Source organism: Rana temporaria, chromosome 7, assembly GCF_905171775.1.
Source record: "Rana temporaria chromosome 7, aRanTem1.1, whole genome shotgun sequence".
NCBI classification, from domain to species: domain Eukaryota; kingdom Metazoa; phylum Chordata; class Amphibia; order Anura; family Ranidae; genus Rana; species Rana temporaria.
Genome location: NC_053495.1, coordinates 157,348,990 through 157,371,751, shown reverse-complemented (window position 1 = coordinate 157,371,751; position 22,762 = coordinate 157,348,990). Strand labels below are relative to the sequence as shown.

Here is a 22,762-nt window from a genome sequence, read left to right as displayed (position 1 = left end):
AGCTGTATGTAATTCAGTATGTGCACCGCTCAGCCAATCCCAGCGGACGATGCACTCTCTTGATGACTAGAGCCTGCTAAGCCTGCTCGGATTGAAGTAACAACCTCTGCCAATACGAGCAGGCCACATTATGTTAAAGTTAAGTTAAAGCTGCAAAGAGTGGGCCAACTCAATATGGAACAGCCTTCCCAGAAGAGTTGAAGCAGTTATAGCTGCAAAGGGTGGGCCAACTCAATATTGAACCCTACGGACTAAGACTAACATTCATGTGCAAAGGCAGACATCCCATACCTTTGGTAATATAGTGTATGTGTCACCATTTCCTGTCCTTGTAACCCCTTGTTATTAGGGTTGTCCCGATACCGATACTAGTATCGGTATTGGGACCGATACTGAGCATTTGCGTGAGTACTTGTACTCACTCAAATGCTCCTGATGCTTCGTCCGATACTTTTTTTTTCAGAGAGAGCGGGCGGAGAGGGGGCGGCGAGGGGGCGGAGAGCGGAGCAGAGCAGTCCTCAAAGAGAAAGCCAAGACCTCCCCCCCGCCGCCGCCGTCTAGTAGATAAGCGCGGGGAACATTACAGCTTTCATTTGAATAGCTGTGTGTTCCCCCGCTGCGACTTGTCATATATAGCCCCTCCCCCTTGTCCGGGCACTTTGATAGACAGATCACCCGTCCCAGGATTGGATGGGTGATCTGTCTCCGGCTGCATTTGTGGGGGACATGGCTGCATTTGTGGGGGACATGGCTGCATTTGTGGGGGACATGGCTGCATTTGTGGGGGACATGGCTGCATTTGTGGGGGACATGGCTGCATTTGTGGGGGACATGGCTGCATTTGTGGGGGACATGACTGCATTTGTGGGGACATGGCTGCATTTGTGGGGGACATGGCTGCATTTGTGGGGGACATGGCTGCATTTGTGGGGACATGGCTGCATTTGGGGACACGGCTGCATTTGGGGACACATTTTAAAAAAATTATCGGTATTCGGTATCGGTGAGTACATGAAAAAAAGTATCAGTACTTGTACTCGGTCCTAAAAAAGTGGCATCGGGACAACCCTACTTGTTACTGATACAAGTAAACCTTCTCCACCATGAAACACAGCAATTAAAACCTGACAGAGATTTTCAACCTTACCTACCTGACAAACCTATAAAAAACGTGCTTGGAGTTGGCCTACTTTAATCTGCAGCAAGCTGTAACTTTGGTATAAATCCAGCTATGGCCTTGTAACGATCAAAAGAGTGGGGATGTCCTGTGAGCTATTTTTATACACTTCCAGAAATTCTATTTCCTGCTCATGTGATTGGTTGGGTGGTTTTCCTAGCAGCCCTTCTCTGATAACAATATAGGGACCGATAATATGAATTTAGCAGGCAGGGCCCCTTCTTCATCAGCAGGAGGAATATGTGACTTTTTGAGCACAGCAGTTAGTGTTAGCCTAGTAAACAAGTATCTAGGAACTTTACCTGTTAACTGGAATTAGTAATATAAAATATTCACATGCATTTATATTTAACCAACTAAAATATGAAAAATATGTATACAAATGTTATCAATTCATTCAAAACACTTCTCTTTTTTTTATGCAGTCACTGCAGTGCATTGACATAGTTTGTACAGATATTTGTCCATATTTATAAAAAAAAGCGGGAAATGTTGTATCGGTCTATGTTGACCCTAGTCAACCTGATTATCACTTTCTACTTTCATATTGCAACAAGAGAATCCAATTGCTCATCTTAGGAAACTGTAAACTACGTTTATAACTTGCTTTAAAATAGAGGGCTCTCATCTGTATGCTTGCAAGTCACGATCCAGTAGAAGAGTTTAAGTAGGTCCTCACCATTCTGCTTCGCAGTCTCATAATCCTCTTTGCAAACCAGCCGACCATCCTCCATGAGGTAGAACTCATCACCAGTAGCCAGTTGTCGACTACAAATAACACAGGAAAAGCAGTGCAGGTGATATACAAAGTCCTGGGCTTTCCGTACCACTTGAGTTGGAGGGATTCCTTGCTGACATGCTGTACACTTGGTGCCAAATCTCCTGGAAAATACAGAAATTAAGCTGTAACAATGGGAAGGTATAGTCAGTATGCTGAATTATTGAACGTCAAACAAATATGATTTCTTTTAATGAGGAGGTAAGCAATATCAATATTTAAAGGAGGTAAGGTAAACCTTAGACAAAGGAGTGGCTGTGGATATAGTTTACTTGGATTTTGCATAAGCGTTTGACAAAGTTCCCCACACACAGCTAATGTGTAATTTAAAGTAGTAATTAATGATTCATATTCTGAACGGTTTAAGGTAATTAGTGGTGTACCCCAAGGTTCAGTGTTGGGACCTGTATATTTCTATTATAATACTGTTTATATATATATATATATATATATATATATATAAATATAATAAATAGTCTGGTATTAAAAAGACCATTTCAAAATTTGCAGATGACACCAAGTTATGTGGCAAATGAGGGTTAATGTTGATAGAAAGTTATGCACTTGGGGACTAAAAATATGCATTCATCATACATACTAGAAGAAGAACAACTGGGGGAATCAATGGTGGAGAAGGATATGGGTGTTCTTGCAGATTTTAAGCTTAATAATAGCATGCAATGCCAAGCTGCAGTTTCAAAAGGAAGCAAAATCCTTTCTTGTATTAAAAGAGGCATAGACTCCAGAGAGATATAATTTTTCCCTTGTACAAATCATTAGTAAGACCTCATCTAGAATAGGCATTTCAGTTTAGTTTTGGGCACCAGTTCAGAAAAAGGATATCAGGGAACTGGGGAAAGTGCAGCGAAGGGCAAGCAAACTGATAAAAGGCATGGAGGAACTCAGTATGAGGAAAGATTAGAGGAACTGAATTTATCTTCTGTTGAGAAGAGGAGAATACAAGGGGGTATGGTCAACATGTATATACATGAGTGGTCCATATATATTGGATTATTCACTTTAAAGTCATTACAGAGGGCAAGGGACACTCTTTGTGTCTAGAGGAAAAGAGATTTAACCTCCTAATACAAAAAAGGCTTCTTCACAGTAAGAGCTGAAAATGTGGTTCTGGCCAGCTCGTTGGATTGTTTTTAAAAAGGCCTGGATTCATTCCTAAATGCACAAAATATAACTGAAAACTAAACTAAAAAAAAATAACTAAAAACTAACTAAAAAAAAAAATGTATTTTGACATAATTTGTTGATGGAAGTCAGCAGAACTCCACCTTATTCGGTAAACTAAGGGAAATTCCCATCCAAAGTGAAAATTCCCTCACTAAGGCCCCATACACACCATCACATTATCTGCAGATTTTTGTCTTCAGATTTACCAAAACCATGTAATAGGAGGTCAAACCTTAAGAGTTTCAATTTGTATGCAATCAGGCAGGCCCTTGTACTACATGGTTTTGGTAAATCTGAAGAAAAAAATCTGCAGATAATCTAATGGTGTGTATGGGGCTTAAGTCTCTGGAAAATGAACCCCTAGGCCCCATACACACGATAGAATCCATCCGCAGATAAATCCCAGAAAATGGGTTTCTGCGGATAGATCCTATGGTGTGTACACGCCAGCGGATCTGTTTCCGCGGAGAAATCTCCTCTGGGATGGATTCCAGCAGATCGGATATTTGCTGACATGCACAACAAATCCATCTGCTGGAATCCATTCCAACGGATGGATCCGCTCGTCTGTACAGACTCACCGGATCCATCCGTCCAAAGGGATTCCCCGCACGCGTCGTAATGATTTGACGCATGCGTGGAATTCCTTATATGACAGCGTCGCGCCGTCGCCGCGTCATAATCGCGGCAACGGCGTGACACGTCATCGCCAGATGATTTCCGCGCGGATTTCAATGCGATGGTGTGTACACTCCATCGCATAGAAATCTGCGGAAATCTTTGAGAGGATTTATCCGTGGAAACGGTCCGCTGGACCGTATCCGCGGATAAATTCTCTCGTGTGTATGGGGCCTTAACATTAGTCCTGCATATGTTCTTGCATAATTTAATCCTACACATTCTTTAAATCCCAAACGTTACTGAGATCCAATTTCAGGAAGGCCTAGTGTCACCAGTGATACATAGCCCACACCAGCAGAAAAAAATGATATTCTAATGAGAGGATAAAAATGCTAAGATGGACTAATGATAAGGCTAAAATACTGCATTGTTTAGCGTACGCACTACAATCCTCCATCTCCTTGTTAAGCAGAAGCCTGATACTGCCATACAAAATAGTATCATGCAAAGAGGATGAGGATTACAAAAGAATAGAATGTACATTAATGACATCAGATATAGAAAACATAATAACATTTTAAAAATGTGTCCCATTAATATAGCAACCCACATTCAGCGTCAACATTCTATTTGTTTCATGAGTCATGTTTTTTTCAAAGAAGTTTTTCATCAGTTTCCTTTCAGTTTCTCATCAGTTTCCTATCAGTTTCTCATCAGGTTCTTTCAGTTTCTCATCAGTTTCCTATCAGTTTCTCAGCAGTTTCTCATCAGTTTCTCATCAGTTTCTCATCAGTTTTCTATCAGTTTCTCAGCAGTTTCTCAGCAGTTTCCTATCAGTTTCTCAGCAGTTTCCTATAAATTTCTCAGCAGATTCTCATCAGTTTCTCATCAGTTTTCTATCAGTTTCTCATCAGTTTCCTTTCAGTTTCTCATCAGTTTCCTATCAGTTTCTCAGCAGTTTCCTATCAGTTTCTCAGCAGTTTCCTATCAGTTTCTCAGCAGTTTCCTATCAGTTTCTCAGCATTTTCTTATGAGTTTCTCATCGGGTTCTTATCAGTTTTTATATCAGTTCTTTAGGCCCCTTTCAGACATCCGCTCCGCTCGTCCGTTCATTACAAGTCCGTTTACGGACTTGTAATGAATCCCTATGGGATCGCGTCCGTTAGCGGATGGAGCATCCGCTAACGTCCGCGACCATCCGCGTCCATCGGGATCCGCTTTTGCGAACGGAAGAAACCCTATTTTTCTTCCGTCCGGCGGAGCGGATCGGATGCAGACAGACAGACGGTCCGTCTGCATCTGATCCCCCATAGGGGAGAGCGGAGCAGAGACAGGGCGGTCTCTGCACTGTGTGCGGGGACCACCCTATCCGTCGACAGCTCAGCGGGGATGACGGATGATCCCCGCTGAGCTTTGGCGGACACACGGAGCGGACACAGAAACAGTCCGCTCCGTGTGAAAGGACCCTTAACATCCACTACCAATGCAAAATCAGATGGAAAATGGACCGTTTGTCTGTTTACATCTGTTTTTCATCTGTTACTGTTTTTTAACGGGAAATTTTTTTTTTGATCTGTTCCAAAAAACGGATGTTAACATAATTGGATGTAAACTGATGTAAATGGATTATCATCCTTTTGCTTCCCTTTTCCATAGAGATGTATTGATGTCCGTTTTTCATCCATCAACAGATGGAAAAAAAAAAATGGAACGCCAGTGTGAAAGGGGCCTTGACCATATTATCTGCCACACATTATATTAATCACTTCACAAAAATGTTATGTGCTGCTACACAGACATAAGTACATGATCTTATTGCGTCTACCATTGAGTAGGTGCAGTGTGAACCACACTTTTGCCGCGTACACATGATTGGAATTTCCGATGAAAAAAGTTTGATGGACTTTTTTCATTGGAAATTCCGATCGTGTGTGGGCCCCATTGGACTTTTTTCCGTCGGTGTTTAGAAATAGACTTCCCATGAGTACCCAGCATTACTGGTATACAAAACAAAGTGTCCTGTAAAAAGCTCTAATACACCATACAACCAAAAGTGCAACACAGATTGTCAACTGAACTCAAGTCCTAATAGTAAGGTTAAGGTTTGTACTGTGAACTGCCAATTTTCCAATATGGACAATATTCTCCACACAAGAATATCCTAGAGAAAATCACTATAAAAGAGACACTTAACAGAGACAACCAGAGTAACACAATATCTTAAAATCCATGAAGATTTGTCCCCTGAGAAGTGTTAGCCCATTACACAAAAGGGCAAACAAATAACTGAGCATTCCAAACAATTAATCAAATACTTTCACTTAGTGTAGGTTGGAACTGGCTGGAGGCCATCTAGAAAACATTTACACCAATTAAGACAAAATCATATTGCCCAGCCAGCGATGCCAAATGTTATGTATACAGTCTGGTTGGATCCCACCCCATAATTTAAAAGGAGATTGTAGAGATAATGACATTTACAGGATCAAGTGTATTTCAAGTGTCTGAAATTAAAATGTCTATTTAGTAATAGGAATCAGATGTTCCTTTCTTCTCCCAGTCCACTCAAGCAAAATGATAGATTTGATATGGTTGTAAAATTCAATATCTAGACCAGTGGTTCTCAACCTTCTAGTGCCGTGACCCCTTGATAAAATTTCCCAAGTTGTGGGGACCCCTAACAGTAAAATTATATTCATAGCGTGGGTTGTCAGCACCCAAGGCAAGACAAGTAATTTATGCCCCTAACCCACAGACATTTAGCGCTCCCTGAGTCCTTGTAATGGCGACTATAATCGCAGGTAGTGTCACTCACTGTCTCCGGCTTCACTGTGTCTCCAGCTCTGTGGTGTCTCGTAGCAGTGACACCTATGCCGAAATCAGGAGATAGGGTCTCCTCCAGCCCCTCCCACTTCACATTCCTCACCAGTCAGCTGACCTCTAGTCTTTGCCCCCCCAGCCATGCCGTAAACTGAATGGGCGCCTGCGAAGAGGCTGAGTGGGCAGCTGCGGGCTCCAGGAACAGCCCAGATGGGTGGCCACATGCTCCAGGGATAGTCCTGCTGGGTGGCTGCAAAAATGCTGGGAGAGTAATACGGGCTTCAGGAACAGCCCAGGATTTGGTGACCCCTGGTAAATAATTATTTGACCCCCGACCCCCAGGTTGAGAACCACTGATCTAGACACTTCTTTTACAGACATTCAACTCAGAAAGTAAATCTGGGCATGGACAGATAAAATTTAACAGGTTCAGCAAAGACCCGATGAATGTTGACCTGTGTGTTGCCCACCTGCTTTGACAGAAGTGAAATGTTAGATTGACTACGCTTGAAGGGACAGGCTAGAAAACTTTTGCTGATCAGCGACTGTTGAGCAGTGTATTCTGACAGCAGTAGGAGCTGCTGTCAGAATACCAGTCCTGGTGGAGGGTTCCTGATCCACCATGCTTGTATGGATGGAGGAATCTGGCTGAATGGGGGAAAAAAAACAGTCAATGCCCAGCTTAAAGGGGTTGTAAAGGTTCGTTTTTTATTTTCTAAATATGTTACTTTAAGATGGTGCATTGTTGGTTCACTTTCATTCCATTTCCCTTCTAAAAAAATGTTTTCTTTGTTTTCTTTGTCTGAATTTCTCACTTCCTGTTCCTCCTCAGTAAGCTGTTCTAAATGACTTTCCACAACTCGGATGATGGTGGTAAGCTTACAGAGGAGAAACAAATTCGAACAAAGAAAAAAAACATTTAGAAGGGAAATCGAAGGAAAAGGTAAGTGAACCAACAATGCACTAGCTTAAAGGAACCGATTTAGAAAATAAAAGACAAACCTTTACAACCCCTTTAAGGCTGGGTTCACACATATGCGGCAGCGGTTTCAGTGCGGGAGTCTGGTGCAAATCTGTTCAGCGGTTCAGGTGTGATTCAGGTGCAGATTTTTACCCGGAATCCCACTGGAAACAGACCCAAAATTGCACAGGATTCTTTTTAAAACGTCACGGCGGCCACCCCGCACATGTGTGAATTGGCTGCATTCAGAAGGGTGCCGGTTGAGATTTTATGCGAATCAGATGTGGTTAAAACCGCATCTGATTCGCATTAATGCTGAACCGAGACTAACTGAATTCTGGAAGCTAAAAATGAGGCAAGCAGAGGGCAAATTAATGGGGAAAGGGGGGGGGGGGCTTTGGATTTTAACTAGAAGACTAGTGAGCAGCACCAGGTCACATTGATTGTAAGTACGGTCAGCCACTCCCACCTGGCAGTTCTAGCGTCATTGGTTCAAATCCCAACCACAGCACTACCTTCATAGACTTTGCATGTTCTCCCTGTGCCTGCTGGGTTCCTTCCCACACTCCAAAGACATGCTGGTAGGTAAACTGGCCCTAGTATATGCATGTGAGTCTGGAAACTTAGATTGTAAGCTCAATGAGGGTAGGGATAGATGAAAATGCACAATATATAAGTAAAGCGCTGCGTAAATTGGCGGTGCTATATAGGTACCTGTAATCAATAAACTGATGATTTTCAACTCCTGTTCTCCACCCTTTATCTACCAGTTCAGATCTGAATTGTATTGGTTGCTAAGGGATATTTCAGACAGTTCTTCACTCACACTGTATGATATATAAGACTCTTGTCTGGGCACACAGATTAAAATATTGAGGTGCCGATAAGACACCATAATGACCACTTTAAGTCAAATTTTAAGTATTATTAAACCCAAAAAACTAAAATTTAGGGCCAGATTCAGAGAAGAAGTACGCCGGAGTATCTACTGATACTCCGGCGTACTTTCAAATTTGCCGCGTCGTATCTTTAGTTTGAATCCTCAAACCAAGATACGACGGCTTTTGGCTTCGATCCGACAGGTGTACGGCTTCGTACGCCTTCGGAACGTAGGTGTAATACTTCGGCGCCCGCTGGGTGGAGTTCGCGTCGTTTTCCGCGTCGGGTATGCTAATTAACTTTTTACGGCGATTCACGAAGGTACGCGCGGCCGTCGCATTCTCTTACGTCATCGCTAGTCGGCTTTTCCCGGCGTATAGTTAAAGCTGCTATTTGTTGGCCTATCTTTAGACTTGCCATGTTAAAGTATTGCCCTTGTTCCCGTGTCGAATTTAAATTTTTTTTTTTTGCGTAAGTCATCCGTGAATAGGAAAGGACGTAACTCACGTCGACGTTCAAAAAATCACGTCGGTGCGACGTCATTTCGCGCAAAGCACGGCGGGAAAATTCAAAACGGAGCATGCGCAGTACGTTCGGCGCGGCAACGCGCCTAATTTAAATGATCCACGCCCCATTTGAATTAGGCGGGCTTGCGCCGGACGGATTTACGCTACGCCGCCGCAAGTTTACAGGCAAGTGCTTTGTGAATCAAGCACTTGCCCATAAAACTTGCGGCGGTGTAACGTAAATGCAATACGTTACGCCGCCGGAATTGTACATGAATCTGGCCCTTAATATTTTGTAGATAACCAATCACTAGATGTGGTGGCAGCATTACTATTTGATATTTTTTTCCTTTGTTTTCACCTAGTGATCTGGCTGGTAACACACCTCCTGTATTAGGCCCCTTTCACACGGGGGAGATTCGCTCAGCAGACTCCGCTAGCTCAGTGGGAGATCGCTCCTTTAATCCCTGCTGAGCTGGCGGATGGAAGGTCCGTCTCCGCTCACTGTGCAGCAGGAGTGGACTGACAACTCATGGGGCCCCCGGACAATAGAAGATTAGGGGGCTCCTGGGCTTATAGATGGCCACCACGCCAGGAGGCAGTGCAGAGGCAGGGCAGCTAAAATCTCAGGCATTTCACATCAAAAGCATGTCGATTTCGGACATATCAGGGACAGATGTAAAAAAAACCACAGATTTTTATATACTGTCACTGGTTTTATTGAGCCTGGCAACCCTGGTGGGGCCCCCGAGTGGCATGGGGCCCTCGGTCAGAACGCCCCTGCTGTGCAGGGAGGGACCTGTCAGAGCCCTGCTGATTTCTATGGGGAGATCGGATGAAAATGGAGCATGTCCATTTTCAACATATCCCATACGAGCGTCCTTTATGGGTTGTTTAATGGAAACGGACCACCTGTCCGTTTTCATCTGACTGTTATCTTTGCCGATTTGCCAGATGGAATGGATCCCCCACCCATCTGTTTTTGGTGGACACATGTCCATTGATATCCGCCTCTCCATAAAGAGCAATCCATGGTCTGATCGGATCTGCCTGAAAAACTGACAGGCAGATTCGATCAATCCGTCAGTGTGAAAGAGGCCTAAGTAAAACAGTAGAGTCACATTAGGTTAACAACATAAATAATAGATAGATTGGAAAATTTAAATATACAGGGCCAGATTCACAAAAGAGATACGACGGCGTATCTCCTGATACGCCGTCGTATGTCTGAGATACGATTGTCGTATCTATGCGACTGATTCATAGAATCAGTTCCGCATAGATAGCCCTAAGATCCGACAGGTGTAACTGTGTTACACCGTCGGATCTTAGGCTGCAATTCTAGGCCGGCCGCTAGGTGGCGATTCCATTGCGGTCGGCGTAGAATATGCAAATGACTAGTTACGCCGATTCACGGACATCCGCTTTGCCCGTCGATCTAAATTTTTGTTGTTTCCGTAGAGATGCGTCGCGTAAAACTAAGCATGCCCTCTAGGTGGTCTAACTAATGTTAAGTATGGCCGTCGCTCCCGCGTCAAATTTTTAAATTTCACGTCGTTTGCGTAAGTCGTCCGTGAATGCCGCTGGACGCCATTTACGCTAACGTTGAAACCAACAACGTCCTTGCGATGTCATTTAGCGCGATGCACGTCAGGAAATTTTAGGGACGGAGCATGCGCAGTACGTTCGGCGCGGGAACGCGCCTAATTTAAATGGTCCCCGCCCCATTTGAATTAGGCGGGCTTGCTCGGGGCGGATTTACGTTACACCGCCACAAGTTTACAGGTAAGTGCTTTGTGAATCAGGCACTTACGCTGTAAACCTGCGGCTGTGTAACGTAAATGGGATACGTTACGCCGCCGCAGCGTAACGCAATTCTCTGTGAATCTGGTCCACAGTGTTTCAAAACGGTAAAGAATGTATCATGTAAAAGGAGACCGAGGGGCACACAATAGAAGACACCGGGCATGTGCCCTGAGGTCCAGGATTTTGCAATGCCCCTGGTTGTTACATAATCAAAGCCAAGAACACAGTAATGTAAAATCCCCAGCTGTCAGTTGCCTGATATTTTAGAACTCCAATAATATACCTACTAAAGCCCAACACAATAAACAAAAGTAAACTCTGCCCTAGAGTTGCTCATCTCTAATATGGAATTTATGGATTAAAGAAAAAAAAAACATTCTAATAGGAGTTTTAGCCTCTCACCCACATACAAAGACAGAACATTGAATGGCACAGTTCACAAGATCAGTTAAAGCCCAGCTGTGCTCTATGACACAGAATATTTAATGCAATCTTCACCAAACATCCTCCACTGGCGCCCCCCCCTCCCTCCCCAATGGTCACCCTAACCTCCACAATTGCTGCCATGGAGCCTCAGATAGCTGTCTTGTAGAAATCGGATATTTGTGTTATATACTCTGATAGACTAGATTTGTGAGTCACGGAACTTATTAAGCACAGCCTTGAAAATGCAATCCCAGCAATGCAGCCTTTATCCTTGGAAGAGAGATAGCTGGAAGCCAGCACAGTCACGCTGCTTAGAATTTCAAGAAGGATTCAGAGAGGGGAGCCAAGTTTAATAGTCAGGACCATTATATTGGGGTTAGAGTTAATTATACATAAAGCGGACCTGCCTCCCTAAATTGACATTTTCTAAACCCATTGTGCCAGTTTTTTTCTTTTTGATTTAGTTGCACTGTGGTTAAAGCTACTTATTAAAGGCTACTCATTTTATGTGGCTCCATATTTGATCTTAAATCATGATTTATTTATTTATTTTTAATACAACTAGTGTAATGCTGCGTACACACGATAGGTTAGTCTGATGAAAACGGTCTGATGGACCGTTTTCATCAGACCGAACCGATCGTGTGTGGGCCCCATAGGGTATTTATCCATAGGTTAAAAAAAAATGAAACTTGTTTTAAAATTATCTGATGGATACCTAACCGATAGTAAAAAAAACATCGTCTGTAGGCACGTCCATCGGTTAAAAATCCATGCATGCTCAGAATCAAGTCGACGCATGCTTGGAAGCATTGAACTTCATTTTTTTCAGCGCGTCGTCGTGTTTTACATCACCGCGTTCTGACACGATCGTTTTTTTTAACTGATGGTGTGTAGGCACGACTGACCATCAGTCAGCTTCATCGGATAACTGATGGAAAAATTCATCAGACTGTTTTCATCAGACTAACCTATCGTGTGTACAGAGCATAAGTACCTGAATTGGATTTGATATAAGCCTCCTGAAGGAGACAGGGCTTTGTTATCTTTTCATAGAAACATTTGCAAAAAAAGGTATTTAAAAGAGATATATGGCAATTCGTTTTTTTTGTGGAGCCATATTCACCTAGGTCTGATGTTGCATCTGTCCCCACCGGCTCTAAGACTGAGAACCGAGTGACTGAGACTGAGAACCTCTGCCCAGCTCTGCCCCCCCCCACACACTTCCTGGATCGCTGGGCTGTGGAAGGGGCGGGAGTGAGCCAATGAGAACCTGAGCCAAGTGCTGGTCCAGGCATGGGGGTGGTTCCAGACCATATGGTTGCGATCTTTCCCCAGCCTGGACCTGCTCTGTGACATCAGCTGACAGCGGGCTTCAGGCTACTGTCTGCTGAAAACGGGTCACAGGAGTGCAGAACAAACTGCACCCCTGGGATTTATAGGAGAAGTACAGACAAACGCGCTTTGGCTGTACTTCTTCTATAAACTGGGATCTGTGCTTAACTGTATGAAGTGCAATGGGGCAATAGGAGTGCCAGCATTTAAAAGGTGGGTGTTAGAGAGCCTAAAGTTGGGGGTCAGTAAAACTGAACGAATTTCCCTATCCACAAAAGTGAGGTGTATAGAGGAATTTCCCCTGCTGTGTTACTGTATTCTGACAGAGGGGACTTCTCCGCTGTCAGAATACACGGATCAGCACTGAAGACGATTGGCTGCAGAGCTGATCAAACAAAAACTTTCCAACAAGTCCATTTATAAGAAGTTGATCATTAGATTGACTTCTTGCAAATGGGAACAGCTAAAACCGGCAGAACTGGCAGAATTTTCCATCAATCTCTGACCATCTTAAATTTTTTCATATTAGTATTCTACATGCAAATATGCCAATAGGAGTAGAGAGAAGAATTCATTAGTTTCATTCTGCTCTTATACTGTCCAATCAACAGGTTGGGGTGAAGAGAGGAAACCCTGTATCCCTTCTACAATCTATAACTGTGACATAAAAAAGTGGCGTCCTTCTTCCTATGCTGTGTGGCAGGTCTGTGTAAATCTTAGAACTGGATAATTAGAAAGGGTAGACATATTCAAAAGACTCATTATACCTCGTAGAATATACGTTGGGGTGTTTTCTTTCCAAAATAGGGTCATTTTGTGGACGTTTCCATTGTCATGGTGCTCCAGGATATTTAAAAGTGTGATAGATCGTCGTGACATTGAATGTGTAATTTATGCTCTTAGGTGCTACTTGAATGTTGGGCCTCTGTATGTGGCCAGGCTGTGTAAAAGTCTCACACATGTGGTATCACCATACTCAGGAGGAGTAGCAGAATGTGTTTTGGGGTGTAGTTGCAAGTATGCATATGCCATGTGAAAGAAATAACCTGTCAACATACCAATTTTGTAAATAAATAAATAAAAAATCTTAATTGTGGGGAAAAAATTACAACTTCAAAAAACTCACAATGCATCTTACTAAACACCTTGGAATATCTAATTTCCAAAAAGGTGTCATTCGGGGGGCATTTGTACTTTTCTGACTTGTTAGGCCCTTTTCACATGTGCGGACCGTATGTCCGCATTTTCATCCATCCGTTGCGGATGAAAACGGGACATACATTGGTCCCTATGTGATTGCGGGTGTCAGCGGATGACCATCCGCTGACACCCGTAATCACCCGCCTCTGCAAAGATCTGATTTTTCGGACGGAAGAAAATCTTATTTTTCTTCCGTCTGGCGGATCGGATCGGGTGAACACGGACATACGGTCTGTGTTCATCCGATCCCCCCATAGGGGAGAGCGGAGGAAAGACAGGGCGGTCCCTGCACAGTGTGCGGGGACCGCCCTGTCAGCCGACGGCTCAGCAGGGATTTTACGGAGGATCCCCGCTGAGCTTGACGGACACACGGAGGCGGATCATTACTGATCCGCCCTGTGTGAAAGGGCCCTTAGGCTGGGTTCACACTACTACACTACTTTCATCCTACTTTGCTCTGTGTTCAATGTTTCCCTATGAGAGCGTCTTGTAGCGTCCTACACAAGTCGGTCCGACTTTGAAAATGCTCCCTGTACTACTTTTGGTCCTACATTGATCCTACTTCAGGCCCATTGAATATCATTGAAGTCGGACCAAAGTAGTATCCTGTTCATGAAAGTAGGATGGATGTAGGACCAATGTAGGATAAATGTAGGACCAATGTAGCAGAGCAAAGTAGGATGAAAGTAGTGTAGTAGTGTGAACCCAGCCTCAGTGTCTAAAGAAATTAGATAGGCCATCAGTGCACCAGGTGTGATCAATTTTCAATGATTGGCACCATAGCTTGTAGACTCTATAACGTTCACAAAGACCAAATAATATACATTGATTTGGGTAATTTTTACCAAAGATATGTAGCAGTATACATTTTGGCCAAAATGTATAAAGAAAAATGACTAATTTGCAAAATGTAATAACAGAAACAAAGAATTTTTTTTTTTTTACTAAATTTTCTGTCTTTTTTTATTTATAGCACAAAAAATAAAAACACCTAGTAGTGATTAAATACCACCAAAAGAAAGCTCTATGTATGTAAAAAAAGGACACAAATTTCATTGGGGAACAGCGTTGCACAACCACGCAATTTTCAGTCAAAGTGTGAGAGCGCTGAAAGCCGAAAAGTGGCCTGGGCCGAAGGGGATTAAAGTGTCCAGTAAGCAAGTGGTTAATGATTAAAGTGAATTTTTTTTTATCTTAATAGCTTTCTTTACCTTAATGCAGTGCTGTTTTCATGTCCTCATTGTTCGTTTTTTGCTCTCAAGTTGCTGTAATTCTTCTCTGATCTCCACACTTCCTGGTTGTCTGTTTCCTGATAACCACAGTACTGGGAGCTTTCTCTCTGTGGTCACTAATCAAGGAGGTGTGATTACTGTGTGTCTAAAACCCCTCAGCACCAATCAGTTTAGTTTTCCAAACCATCACTGCCCTGTATTGGCTCTGTGGCTCTGTACATCACAGAAGCATGAAACAACATGCAAAAACGAAACTAGAAACTGCAGGTACATTATATGATTGATTTTTATCTATTTTTAATCATTTTTAAAAGGAATCAGTTAACTATTATGTCTCTATACCCTGTAAACAGTCATTTCAGCAAAAAAGAAAAAATGTTTCCTTTACAACTCCTTTAAAGTGGAAGTAAACCCGCCTATCATTTTCAGCCAAGGAAGCTGCCATCTTGGCCTCTGTTTAATCTTCAACTGCCATGATGCTGCACATGTGATCAGTTATGACACCAGCCATTGGATGGTGTGACAGTTTGGTTGAGAGCACAGCCAATGAGACAGTTAGAATTCCCGGCATGCCGGGAATGTAACTGTCTTTGGAAACTATTAAATCATTGGGTTTACTTCCGCTTTAAGCACAATTGTACTGTGTGAAACCCGCCTACAAGACCTGTGTGTTGGTGTCTTTTGATGTCATCTTGTTGATAAATAAACGGAATTTGGATTTCTATTGATAAGCAGTTATTTCTTCTCTTAGGCAAGTGGTTAAAGCTGAATTCCTGAATGACCATAAATGTCCATTTTAAACTTTGTTTCCAATGTTCAATTAAATTGCCGAAAAATAATATAAACGACTTAAAGCATTCCCAAGATAAAAGTTGCTGTGACGTCACTGTAAGTTCCCCATTCATCCATCAATGTCCAGCAGCCTGGAGGAGGGATCTGTGCACTGTGTCATATGTCATTAACCCCGCCACTCCCCCCACCCTGGTGGATCTAGCTAGAAGTGCTTTTTTCCTGATGCATTGGAAATGCAATGTAGTCAGAGCTGTGGGTGGTGTCCGAGCTGTTCCCTGATCCCAATAAACCACTCACATGTTCATTGTGATGTGCTGAACTACTATTGTGTCACCACCTACTGTTAACTGCACATTACTACAACAAAATATTGTGAAGCCAACCTTAATAATAAGGCTCACTTTAAGATCATATCAGTTCTGCACAATGATAGATTCATTTTGGTGACTTTGTAGATAATATCCACTGTATGCTGGAGGAATAAGGTAATTTTCAATGTATTTTTGTACATTTGTTGCTTTGGTTGGTGAGTTGTTTCATATGTGATAGCACCATCTAACATTGAAGAAGTAGTAAAGTAGGGGGACTCACTTGAAGAAGTCATCTTTGCAGTATACATTCCCAGCCCGGGAAAAGCAGCGTTCAGCTAAGGGCACCTGGCACTCACAGCACTTGAGGCACGCACTATGCCAGTGACGATCCAGAACTTTTAGGATGAATTTATCCAAAATGTGCTCATTACATCCGGAGCAACGTGGGATCTCTGTGGAAAGACAAAACAGATATAAATTATATCATATTGAGCAATAGCATGTAATGTCAAGCTGTAGCTACCAAAGCCGAGATATAATCCAGAGATAAATACGATAATCCTACCACTTTATAAAACATTGGTTAGACCACATCTGGAGTATTCTGTCCAGTTCTGGTCATCAGTGCTCAGAAGGGATGTGCTGGAACTGGAGAGAGTCCAAAGAAGGGCAAGTAAACTAATAAGGGGATTGGAGGACCTCAATCACGAGGAACACCTGCAAGCACTTAATTTATTCTCGCTGCAGAAGCGACGCTTGGGAGGGGACATGATAGCGTTTTACAAATAACTCAATGGTGATCCCAGCATAGGGAAAAAATGATTTAGTCTCGGGGAGTGTAAGAGGACACGTGGGCACGCAATGAGATTGGAGGAGAAGTGGTTTAACCTTAAACTGCACAGTCGGTTTTTAACTGTCAGGGCAATAAAGATGTGGAACTCTCTTCCACAATTGGTGGTGGCAGTGGGGAGTATGGATATGTTTGAATGACTCTTGGATGTGCATCTTAAAAAACACAACATACAGCGATGTGGTAAATAATTATAGACACTGACACACCCACACTTACACAGGTTGGACTGGATGGACTATTGTCATGATTGTACCTTTAACGATTGTTTTGTAATACCTGATCATTACCATACCAGGATACATCCCACTACCAAGCCCACACTCTAGGCTAGCATAAGAACGTCTCTCACTGCAGACAGAATTGATGAGAAACTTCCCCCCTCAAAGAAATAATAGCAGACCAGGCAAAACACCATATTTAACACTACAGTGGAACCTCAAAGAGAATTCCAAGAGAATGCTCGTAATCCAAAATACTCGCATATCAAAGCGTGTTTCCCCATTGAAGTCAATGGAAACTAAAATAATTTGTTCCGCATTGACTTTAATGGCATGCAATACCGCATGTGGCCAGAGGTGGGAGGGCGCTCGGAAAGCCTCATAAACACACAGAATGGCCCGAGGACAGCTCGGCTGACCTTGGAAAACCTCGGAAAAGCTCAGGAACTAAATATTTCTGAGTCTTCCGAGCATTTCCGAACTGCTCCAAATGGAGCTGTTCGGCTCCGCTGGGCTTTGGCGCCCCCCACCTCAGGCCAAATGTGGTACTGCACACCGATGTGGCTTGAATTCTGCTCATTTTGCAAGACAACACTTCGCATACCGTGTCAGGATTTTTAAAAATACAGTGCTCGTATTGCAAACCGCTTGTTAACCGCGTTACTCGCAATCTGAGGTTCCACTGTATATTAAACCAAACTGTAAACTGTATTCCGAGGTCTTAAATATAACATCATATACCCGAGATAGCTGCTACTTCACAGGCACATCTGAAGGCACATACTGTACATTTACATGATAAAAGTAGTTACTACTACAGGAGAGTCCTGTTCTTTATTGCTGGGCTATAGTCCAGTCTCTTTCTTCTCCTAAGTGAGCAGTCCTTATGCCTCCCCCATCTTGGAGGGAGACATACACCATACACTAGGGTGACCAGACATCCCCAGTTTTTAGGGGACAGTCCCCTGATTGAGGACACTGTCCCCGGACCAAGTCTGTTCCTGGTTTTGTCCCGAGATTGGATTTAATAAGGGGCAGGGGCAATTTCAAAGACAGTCAGTGCAGAATTAAAATAAAAAAATTAGAATTACACACCCCCGCTCCGCCGTGCCTACTAGCATAGGGGGGTTGTATTTTTCCTATTATCCGTGCCCCTTTCTCATGATCATGTGCTGGTCGGAGTGGAGGGAATATTTCTTCAGTTTCGGGCGCATGCCCATTCAGCTTCGCTCGCATGTTCTTATGCCTTGGTTTAAATCCAAGCCAGCCACCTGCCTATCTCCTTGCCTTCCCTGGCGGAGTGATCTTCCTCCGCTCCCCATCCAGTAGTAGCCGGGGCCCGAAGAGTAAGACTTGAGAGGCTGTGAGGCGGGCGGCGACGGGCAGAGAGTCGCTGATTGTTGCCATTACTAGTAAAGAAAAAATATATCCCTGGATTTCATTTAAAAAATCTGGTCACCTTACCATACACAGGAAGAACTTACACGGCCCTATGTTCCGGCCCACCATGGGAGACTTCCTTCTACACACCTGCTGCCTGCCATGGGATCCCAACTTATAGGGCTTTTATCCCCATGCAATACTACATGGGTCTTCAAACTACGGCCCTCCAGTTGTTCAGGAACTACAATTCCCATCATGCCTAGTCATGTCTGTGAATGTCAGTGTGTTACAATGCCTCATGGGATGTGTAGTTCTACAACAGCTGGAGGGCCAGAGTTCGAGGATCCCTGCAATACTATGTGACATCTCCACCATCTTCAGGCTCCACAGAACACCTATGCTTGCACGTACCTTCAATGCCACTCACACTAAGAAAAAGCATTTCTCTTTCCTACTATCTATATCTGTTAACAAAGACATCTAATTTACTGGGTTTCATTACATTGGTAATTAATAGTCTTGCTTTACACTACTTCTACTGATGTATATATAACTCTACTATGTCTGAGGTCCCCCCAACAATCTCATCCCCACTATGTCTGCATTACTGTTTTTTTTCTCATCCCCACTGGCTACATCATGAAATATTTTTATTTGCTCAAGCACAGAGCTTTAGCCAAGAGGATAGAAGCTTTCCCTATACATAATAAACCACAACTAACAATTAGACAGTGTTCCAAAAAAAGCACCATAAATAACAATAATTATTTTATAGATAAAGTAAAATTTCTCCAATACTGTATAAGATAACACAACAAGCAGGATATAGTAAAAAGTATTTTCTACTACATATGTCACATTTATAAAGTTGGTCATAAATGAGCAGGCCAGAAAATAAAAACTGTTCTGCCAGACTCAAACCGTGCCACAATTCCTAACAACATTTCCATATTAATTGCATTTTAAAGTGTAAGTAAACACAATCACTATAAACTCATAAAAACGTAACACTTTTCGTTTCCAATCATTTTTATTGGTAATTTAAGGTGGTGCATATCACACAAATACAAATGTCTAAAGCCTCGTACACACGACTGAGGAACTCGATGGGCGAAACACAACGTTTTCCTCGTCGAGTTCCTTGTTAGGCTGTCGAGGAACTCGACAAGGCAAGTTTCTCCATTCCCATCGAGGAAATAGAAAACTTGCTCTCTTTTTGGCTCGTCGAGTTTCTCGACAGTTTCCTCGTCGAAAATGTACACACGACCGGTTTCCTCGGCAAAAAAATATCTTCCAGCAAGTTTCTTGCTGGTTTTTACCGAGAAACTCGTCGTGTGTACGAGGCCTAATATAGAGAATGATTATCCATTAAGATCAACCAATGATAACATTCAAACCAGGAAGAAGCCTGAGAATAGGCCTTTATACCCCCCCCCTTAAACAGAAGAATTCCCAGGCTCCAGATAACCAGACTGGGTGTGCAGTCGAGAAAGAAGAAAAGTTAATGAAAAAGGGAAAAAGTAAAGAGTAAGTAAGTTGTTTGAGGCGATGGATGATACTCCAAGCTTGGACTTCGGATGTGCCTTCAGACTCTACAAGTGCCCTGTCAGGTAGTTAGTCCAAGTATCCCATATCTTTTCGAACTGTGGAATTTTATCAGTATCTTGTTGATCATTATCCAGGATAGCTTGGCCTTAAACAGATCAAATGGTATCATGGGGGACATCCACAAGCTTTAACACTTTTAAGCAGTAACATTTAATTTATTTTATTTTTTTACTTATTTTTGAACAATTGTAAAAATAAAATAGCAGTTTTTGCTGCAAAGCTCGAGTCCTCTCCAATGCTGTTCCTTGCAGACCCACTATGCCCAGTGCCCGCCATGTCTTGTCTTCTGGGATGAATGATGGCCAGTGTCATGTAACTTACTTCCTGTGAGCCCAGCCTTGGTGTTCTGCCATATGAGTCCTTGTTACAACACTTCCTATTATAGGATGACAACTACATTAAATCACCCAAAGTATTGGGGCGCATGAACTTTTGAGTTGGCCCACCCTTTAAAGCTATAAGAGCTTCAACTCTTCTGGGAAGGCTGTCTGTCCACAAGGTTTATTAGTGTGTCTATGGCAATATTCGATCATTCTTTCAGAAGCACATTTGTGAGGTCAGGCACTAATGTGGCCGAGAAGGTCTGGCTGGCAGTCTCTGCTCTAATTCATCCCAAAGGTGTTCTATCAGTGGTCAGAACTTTGTGCAGGTCAGTCAAGTTCCTCCACCTCAAACTTACTCATCCATGTCTTTATAGACCTTGTTTTGTGCACTGGTGTACAGTCATGTTGGAACAGGAAGGGGCTATTCCCAAACTGTTCCCAAAAAGTTGGTAGCATGAAATTGTCCAAAATGTCTTGGTATGCTGACGCCATAAGAGTTCCCTTCACTGGAACTAAGGGGCCAAGCCCAACCCCTGAAAAACAACCCCACACTATAACCCCCCTCCACCAAATGACTTGAACCAGTGCACAAAGCAAGGTCCATAAAGTCCTGACCTCAACCCAATAGAACACCTTTGGGATGAATTGGAGGGGAAACTGAGAGTTAGGCCATCTTGTCCAACATCAGTGCATGACCTCACAAATGTGCTTCTGGAAGAATAAAAAAACATTCCCATAGTTTAATACGCTAAAACTGTAGGATAGTTAATTACACTAGGGCACTGCTCTCCTTTCAATTCAAACTGTTTTAGTTTGGTAATCTGATCTTCATACCATGGCTACGTTTTGGTGTGAAGTTTACTAGAAGTGGCCATGGTCAAGACTGTACGCTCCATAGCCAGCAAGGTCCTAAAAGGCTAGTACTTGCTGAATACAGGCAGCAGCCATAGCACATGGGCAGTTTCCATATTGATATGCAGAAAGAAACATTGTCTGTAGTCATCAATTATGGCTGGAGTGAGTTGTAGGAGGAGGAGACCTATACGATAAATTAAAATGTACGTAGCCAAGGTCATTAGCGATCACCTTAGAGATGCTTGCTTCAATTTTAATACAAGCTCTTTTTGTAGTTTAAATATAAAATTAATAAATATACAAATAATGCATAAAAACGTGAAGAAAACATGCATTTGTGCAATTTTTAACTAGGGAAATTTGTTTATGTTTTGTGCCCTTTATGCCCTATTTGGGAGAATTATCTTGACTGTCTGTTCTGTAGATACCCCTAAAATGAGAGGAAATATCTCCAAAGTTAGGAAAATCCCCTCTGATCAAGGACATGCATTGAGGTCAGTGGCTGGAGAGGCACTGACTAGTATCAGAGCCAGATACACAGGTTACATATTCACAAGTTACGTATTTGATTCTCATTAGCGACCAAAAGTCCTGATTTTATTAAAACGAGTCCTTATGTTGGTTAAGTTATTAAACTATGAGAACTAATGAAAGTGCCATATATAATCTATATAATAAAAGACTAGAGCCTGAACTATTCTCTGAGTACCCGTATGTATCTTCCTATAACGCGCCCCGGCTTATAGTGCGCACCCCCAACCTAGAAGGAAAATTCCTGGAAAAAAAAGAAATACTTACAGTTTGGATGCCCCTCGTCGGTGTATTGCCCGGCGTCTATCGGCGGCCTTGTCCGGTCCGGGGTCCTTCTGCGGCCATCGTGGTGTCCTCCCCGCTGTGTTTTTTCAGCCGATCCCCGCTTCCCGCGCTGTGTTTGAACCACTCCACCGACATATACCGAGCGCAGTACACTCGGGTATACTCGGGCAGGCTCAGCTCCTCTCGTGTAAAGGACGTACAGGATGCACAGGACGTGACCGCAAGCGGAGCCGAGCCTGCCCTACTATACCCGAGTGTACTGCGCTCGGTATATGTCGGCGGAGTGGTTCAAACACAGCGCGGGAAGCGGGTATCGCCGTATATCGCGCACCCACGATTTTGCCCTGATTTTAAGGGCAAAAAAGTACACGGTATACGCCGATAAATACGGTATATAGATTATAATATAATATAACACCTTCATTAGTTCTCATAGTTTACTCATTTAACCAGCATAAGAACTTGTTTTAGCATATGTAAATGGCATTCAAACCACACATGTGAGGTATCACCACGAACGTTAGAGCGAGAACATTAATTTTAGCACTAGACCTCCTCTGTAACTCTAAACATGTAACCTGTAAAAAAAAGTTTAAGCATCACCTATGGAGGTTTTTAAGTACTGGCGTCATCCCACAAGTGTTTGCAATTTTGAAGCATGACATGTTAGGTATTTA

General features: G+C 42.9%; 1 protein-coding gene across 1 annotated transcript in view; it reads right to left on the bottom strand.

The window, feature by feature from the left end:
* LHX4 (LIM homeobox 4) overlaps positions 1-22,762 on the bottom strand; it is a 91,402-nt gene that overhangs the window by 24,378 nt on the left and 44,262 nt on the right. The window contains exons 2-3 of the mRNA XM_040360238.1: positions 16,310-16,481; positions 1,857-2,059 (exon numbers count right to left, since the gene is read on the bottom strand). Coding sequence (XP_040216172.1) covers positions 1,857-2,059; positions 16,310-16,481 — 375 coding nt within the window. The remainder of the gene's footprint in view (positions 1-1,856; positions 2,060-16,309; positions 16,482-22,762) is intronic.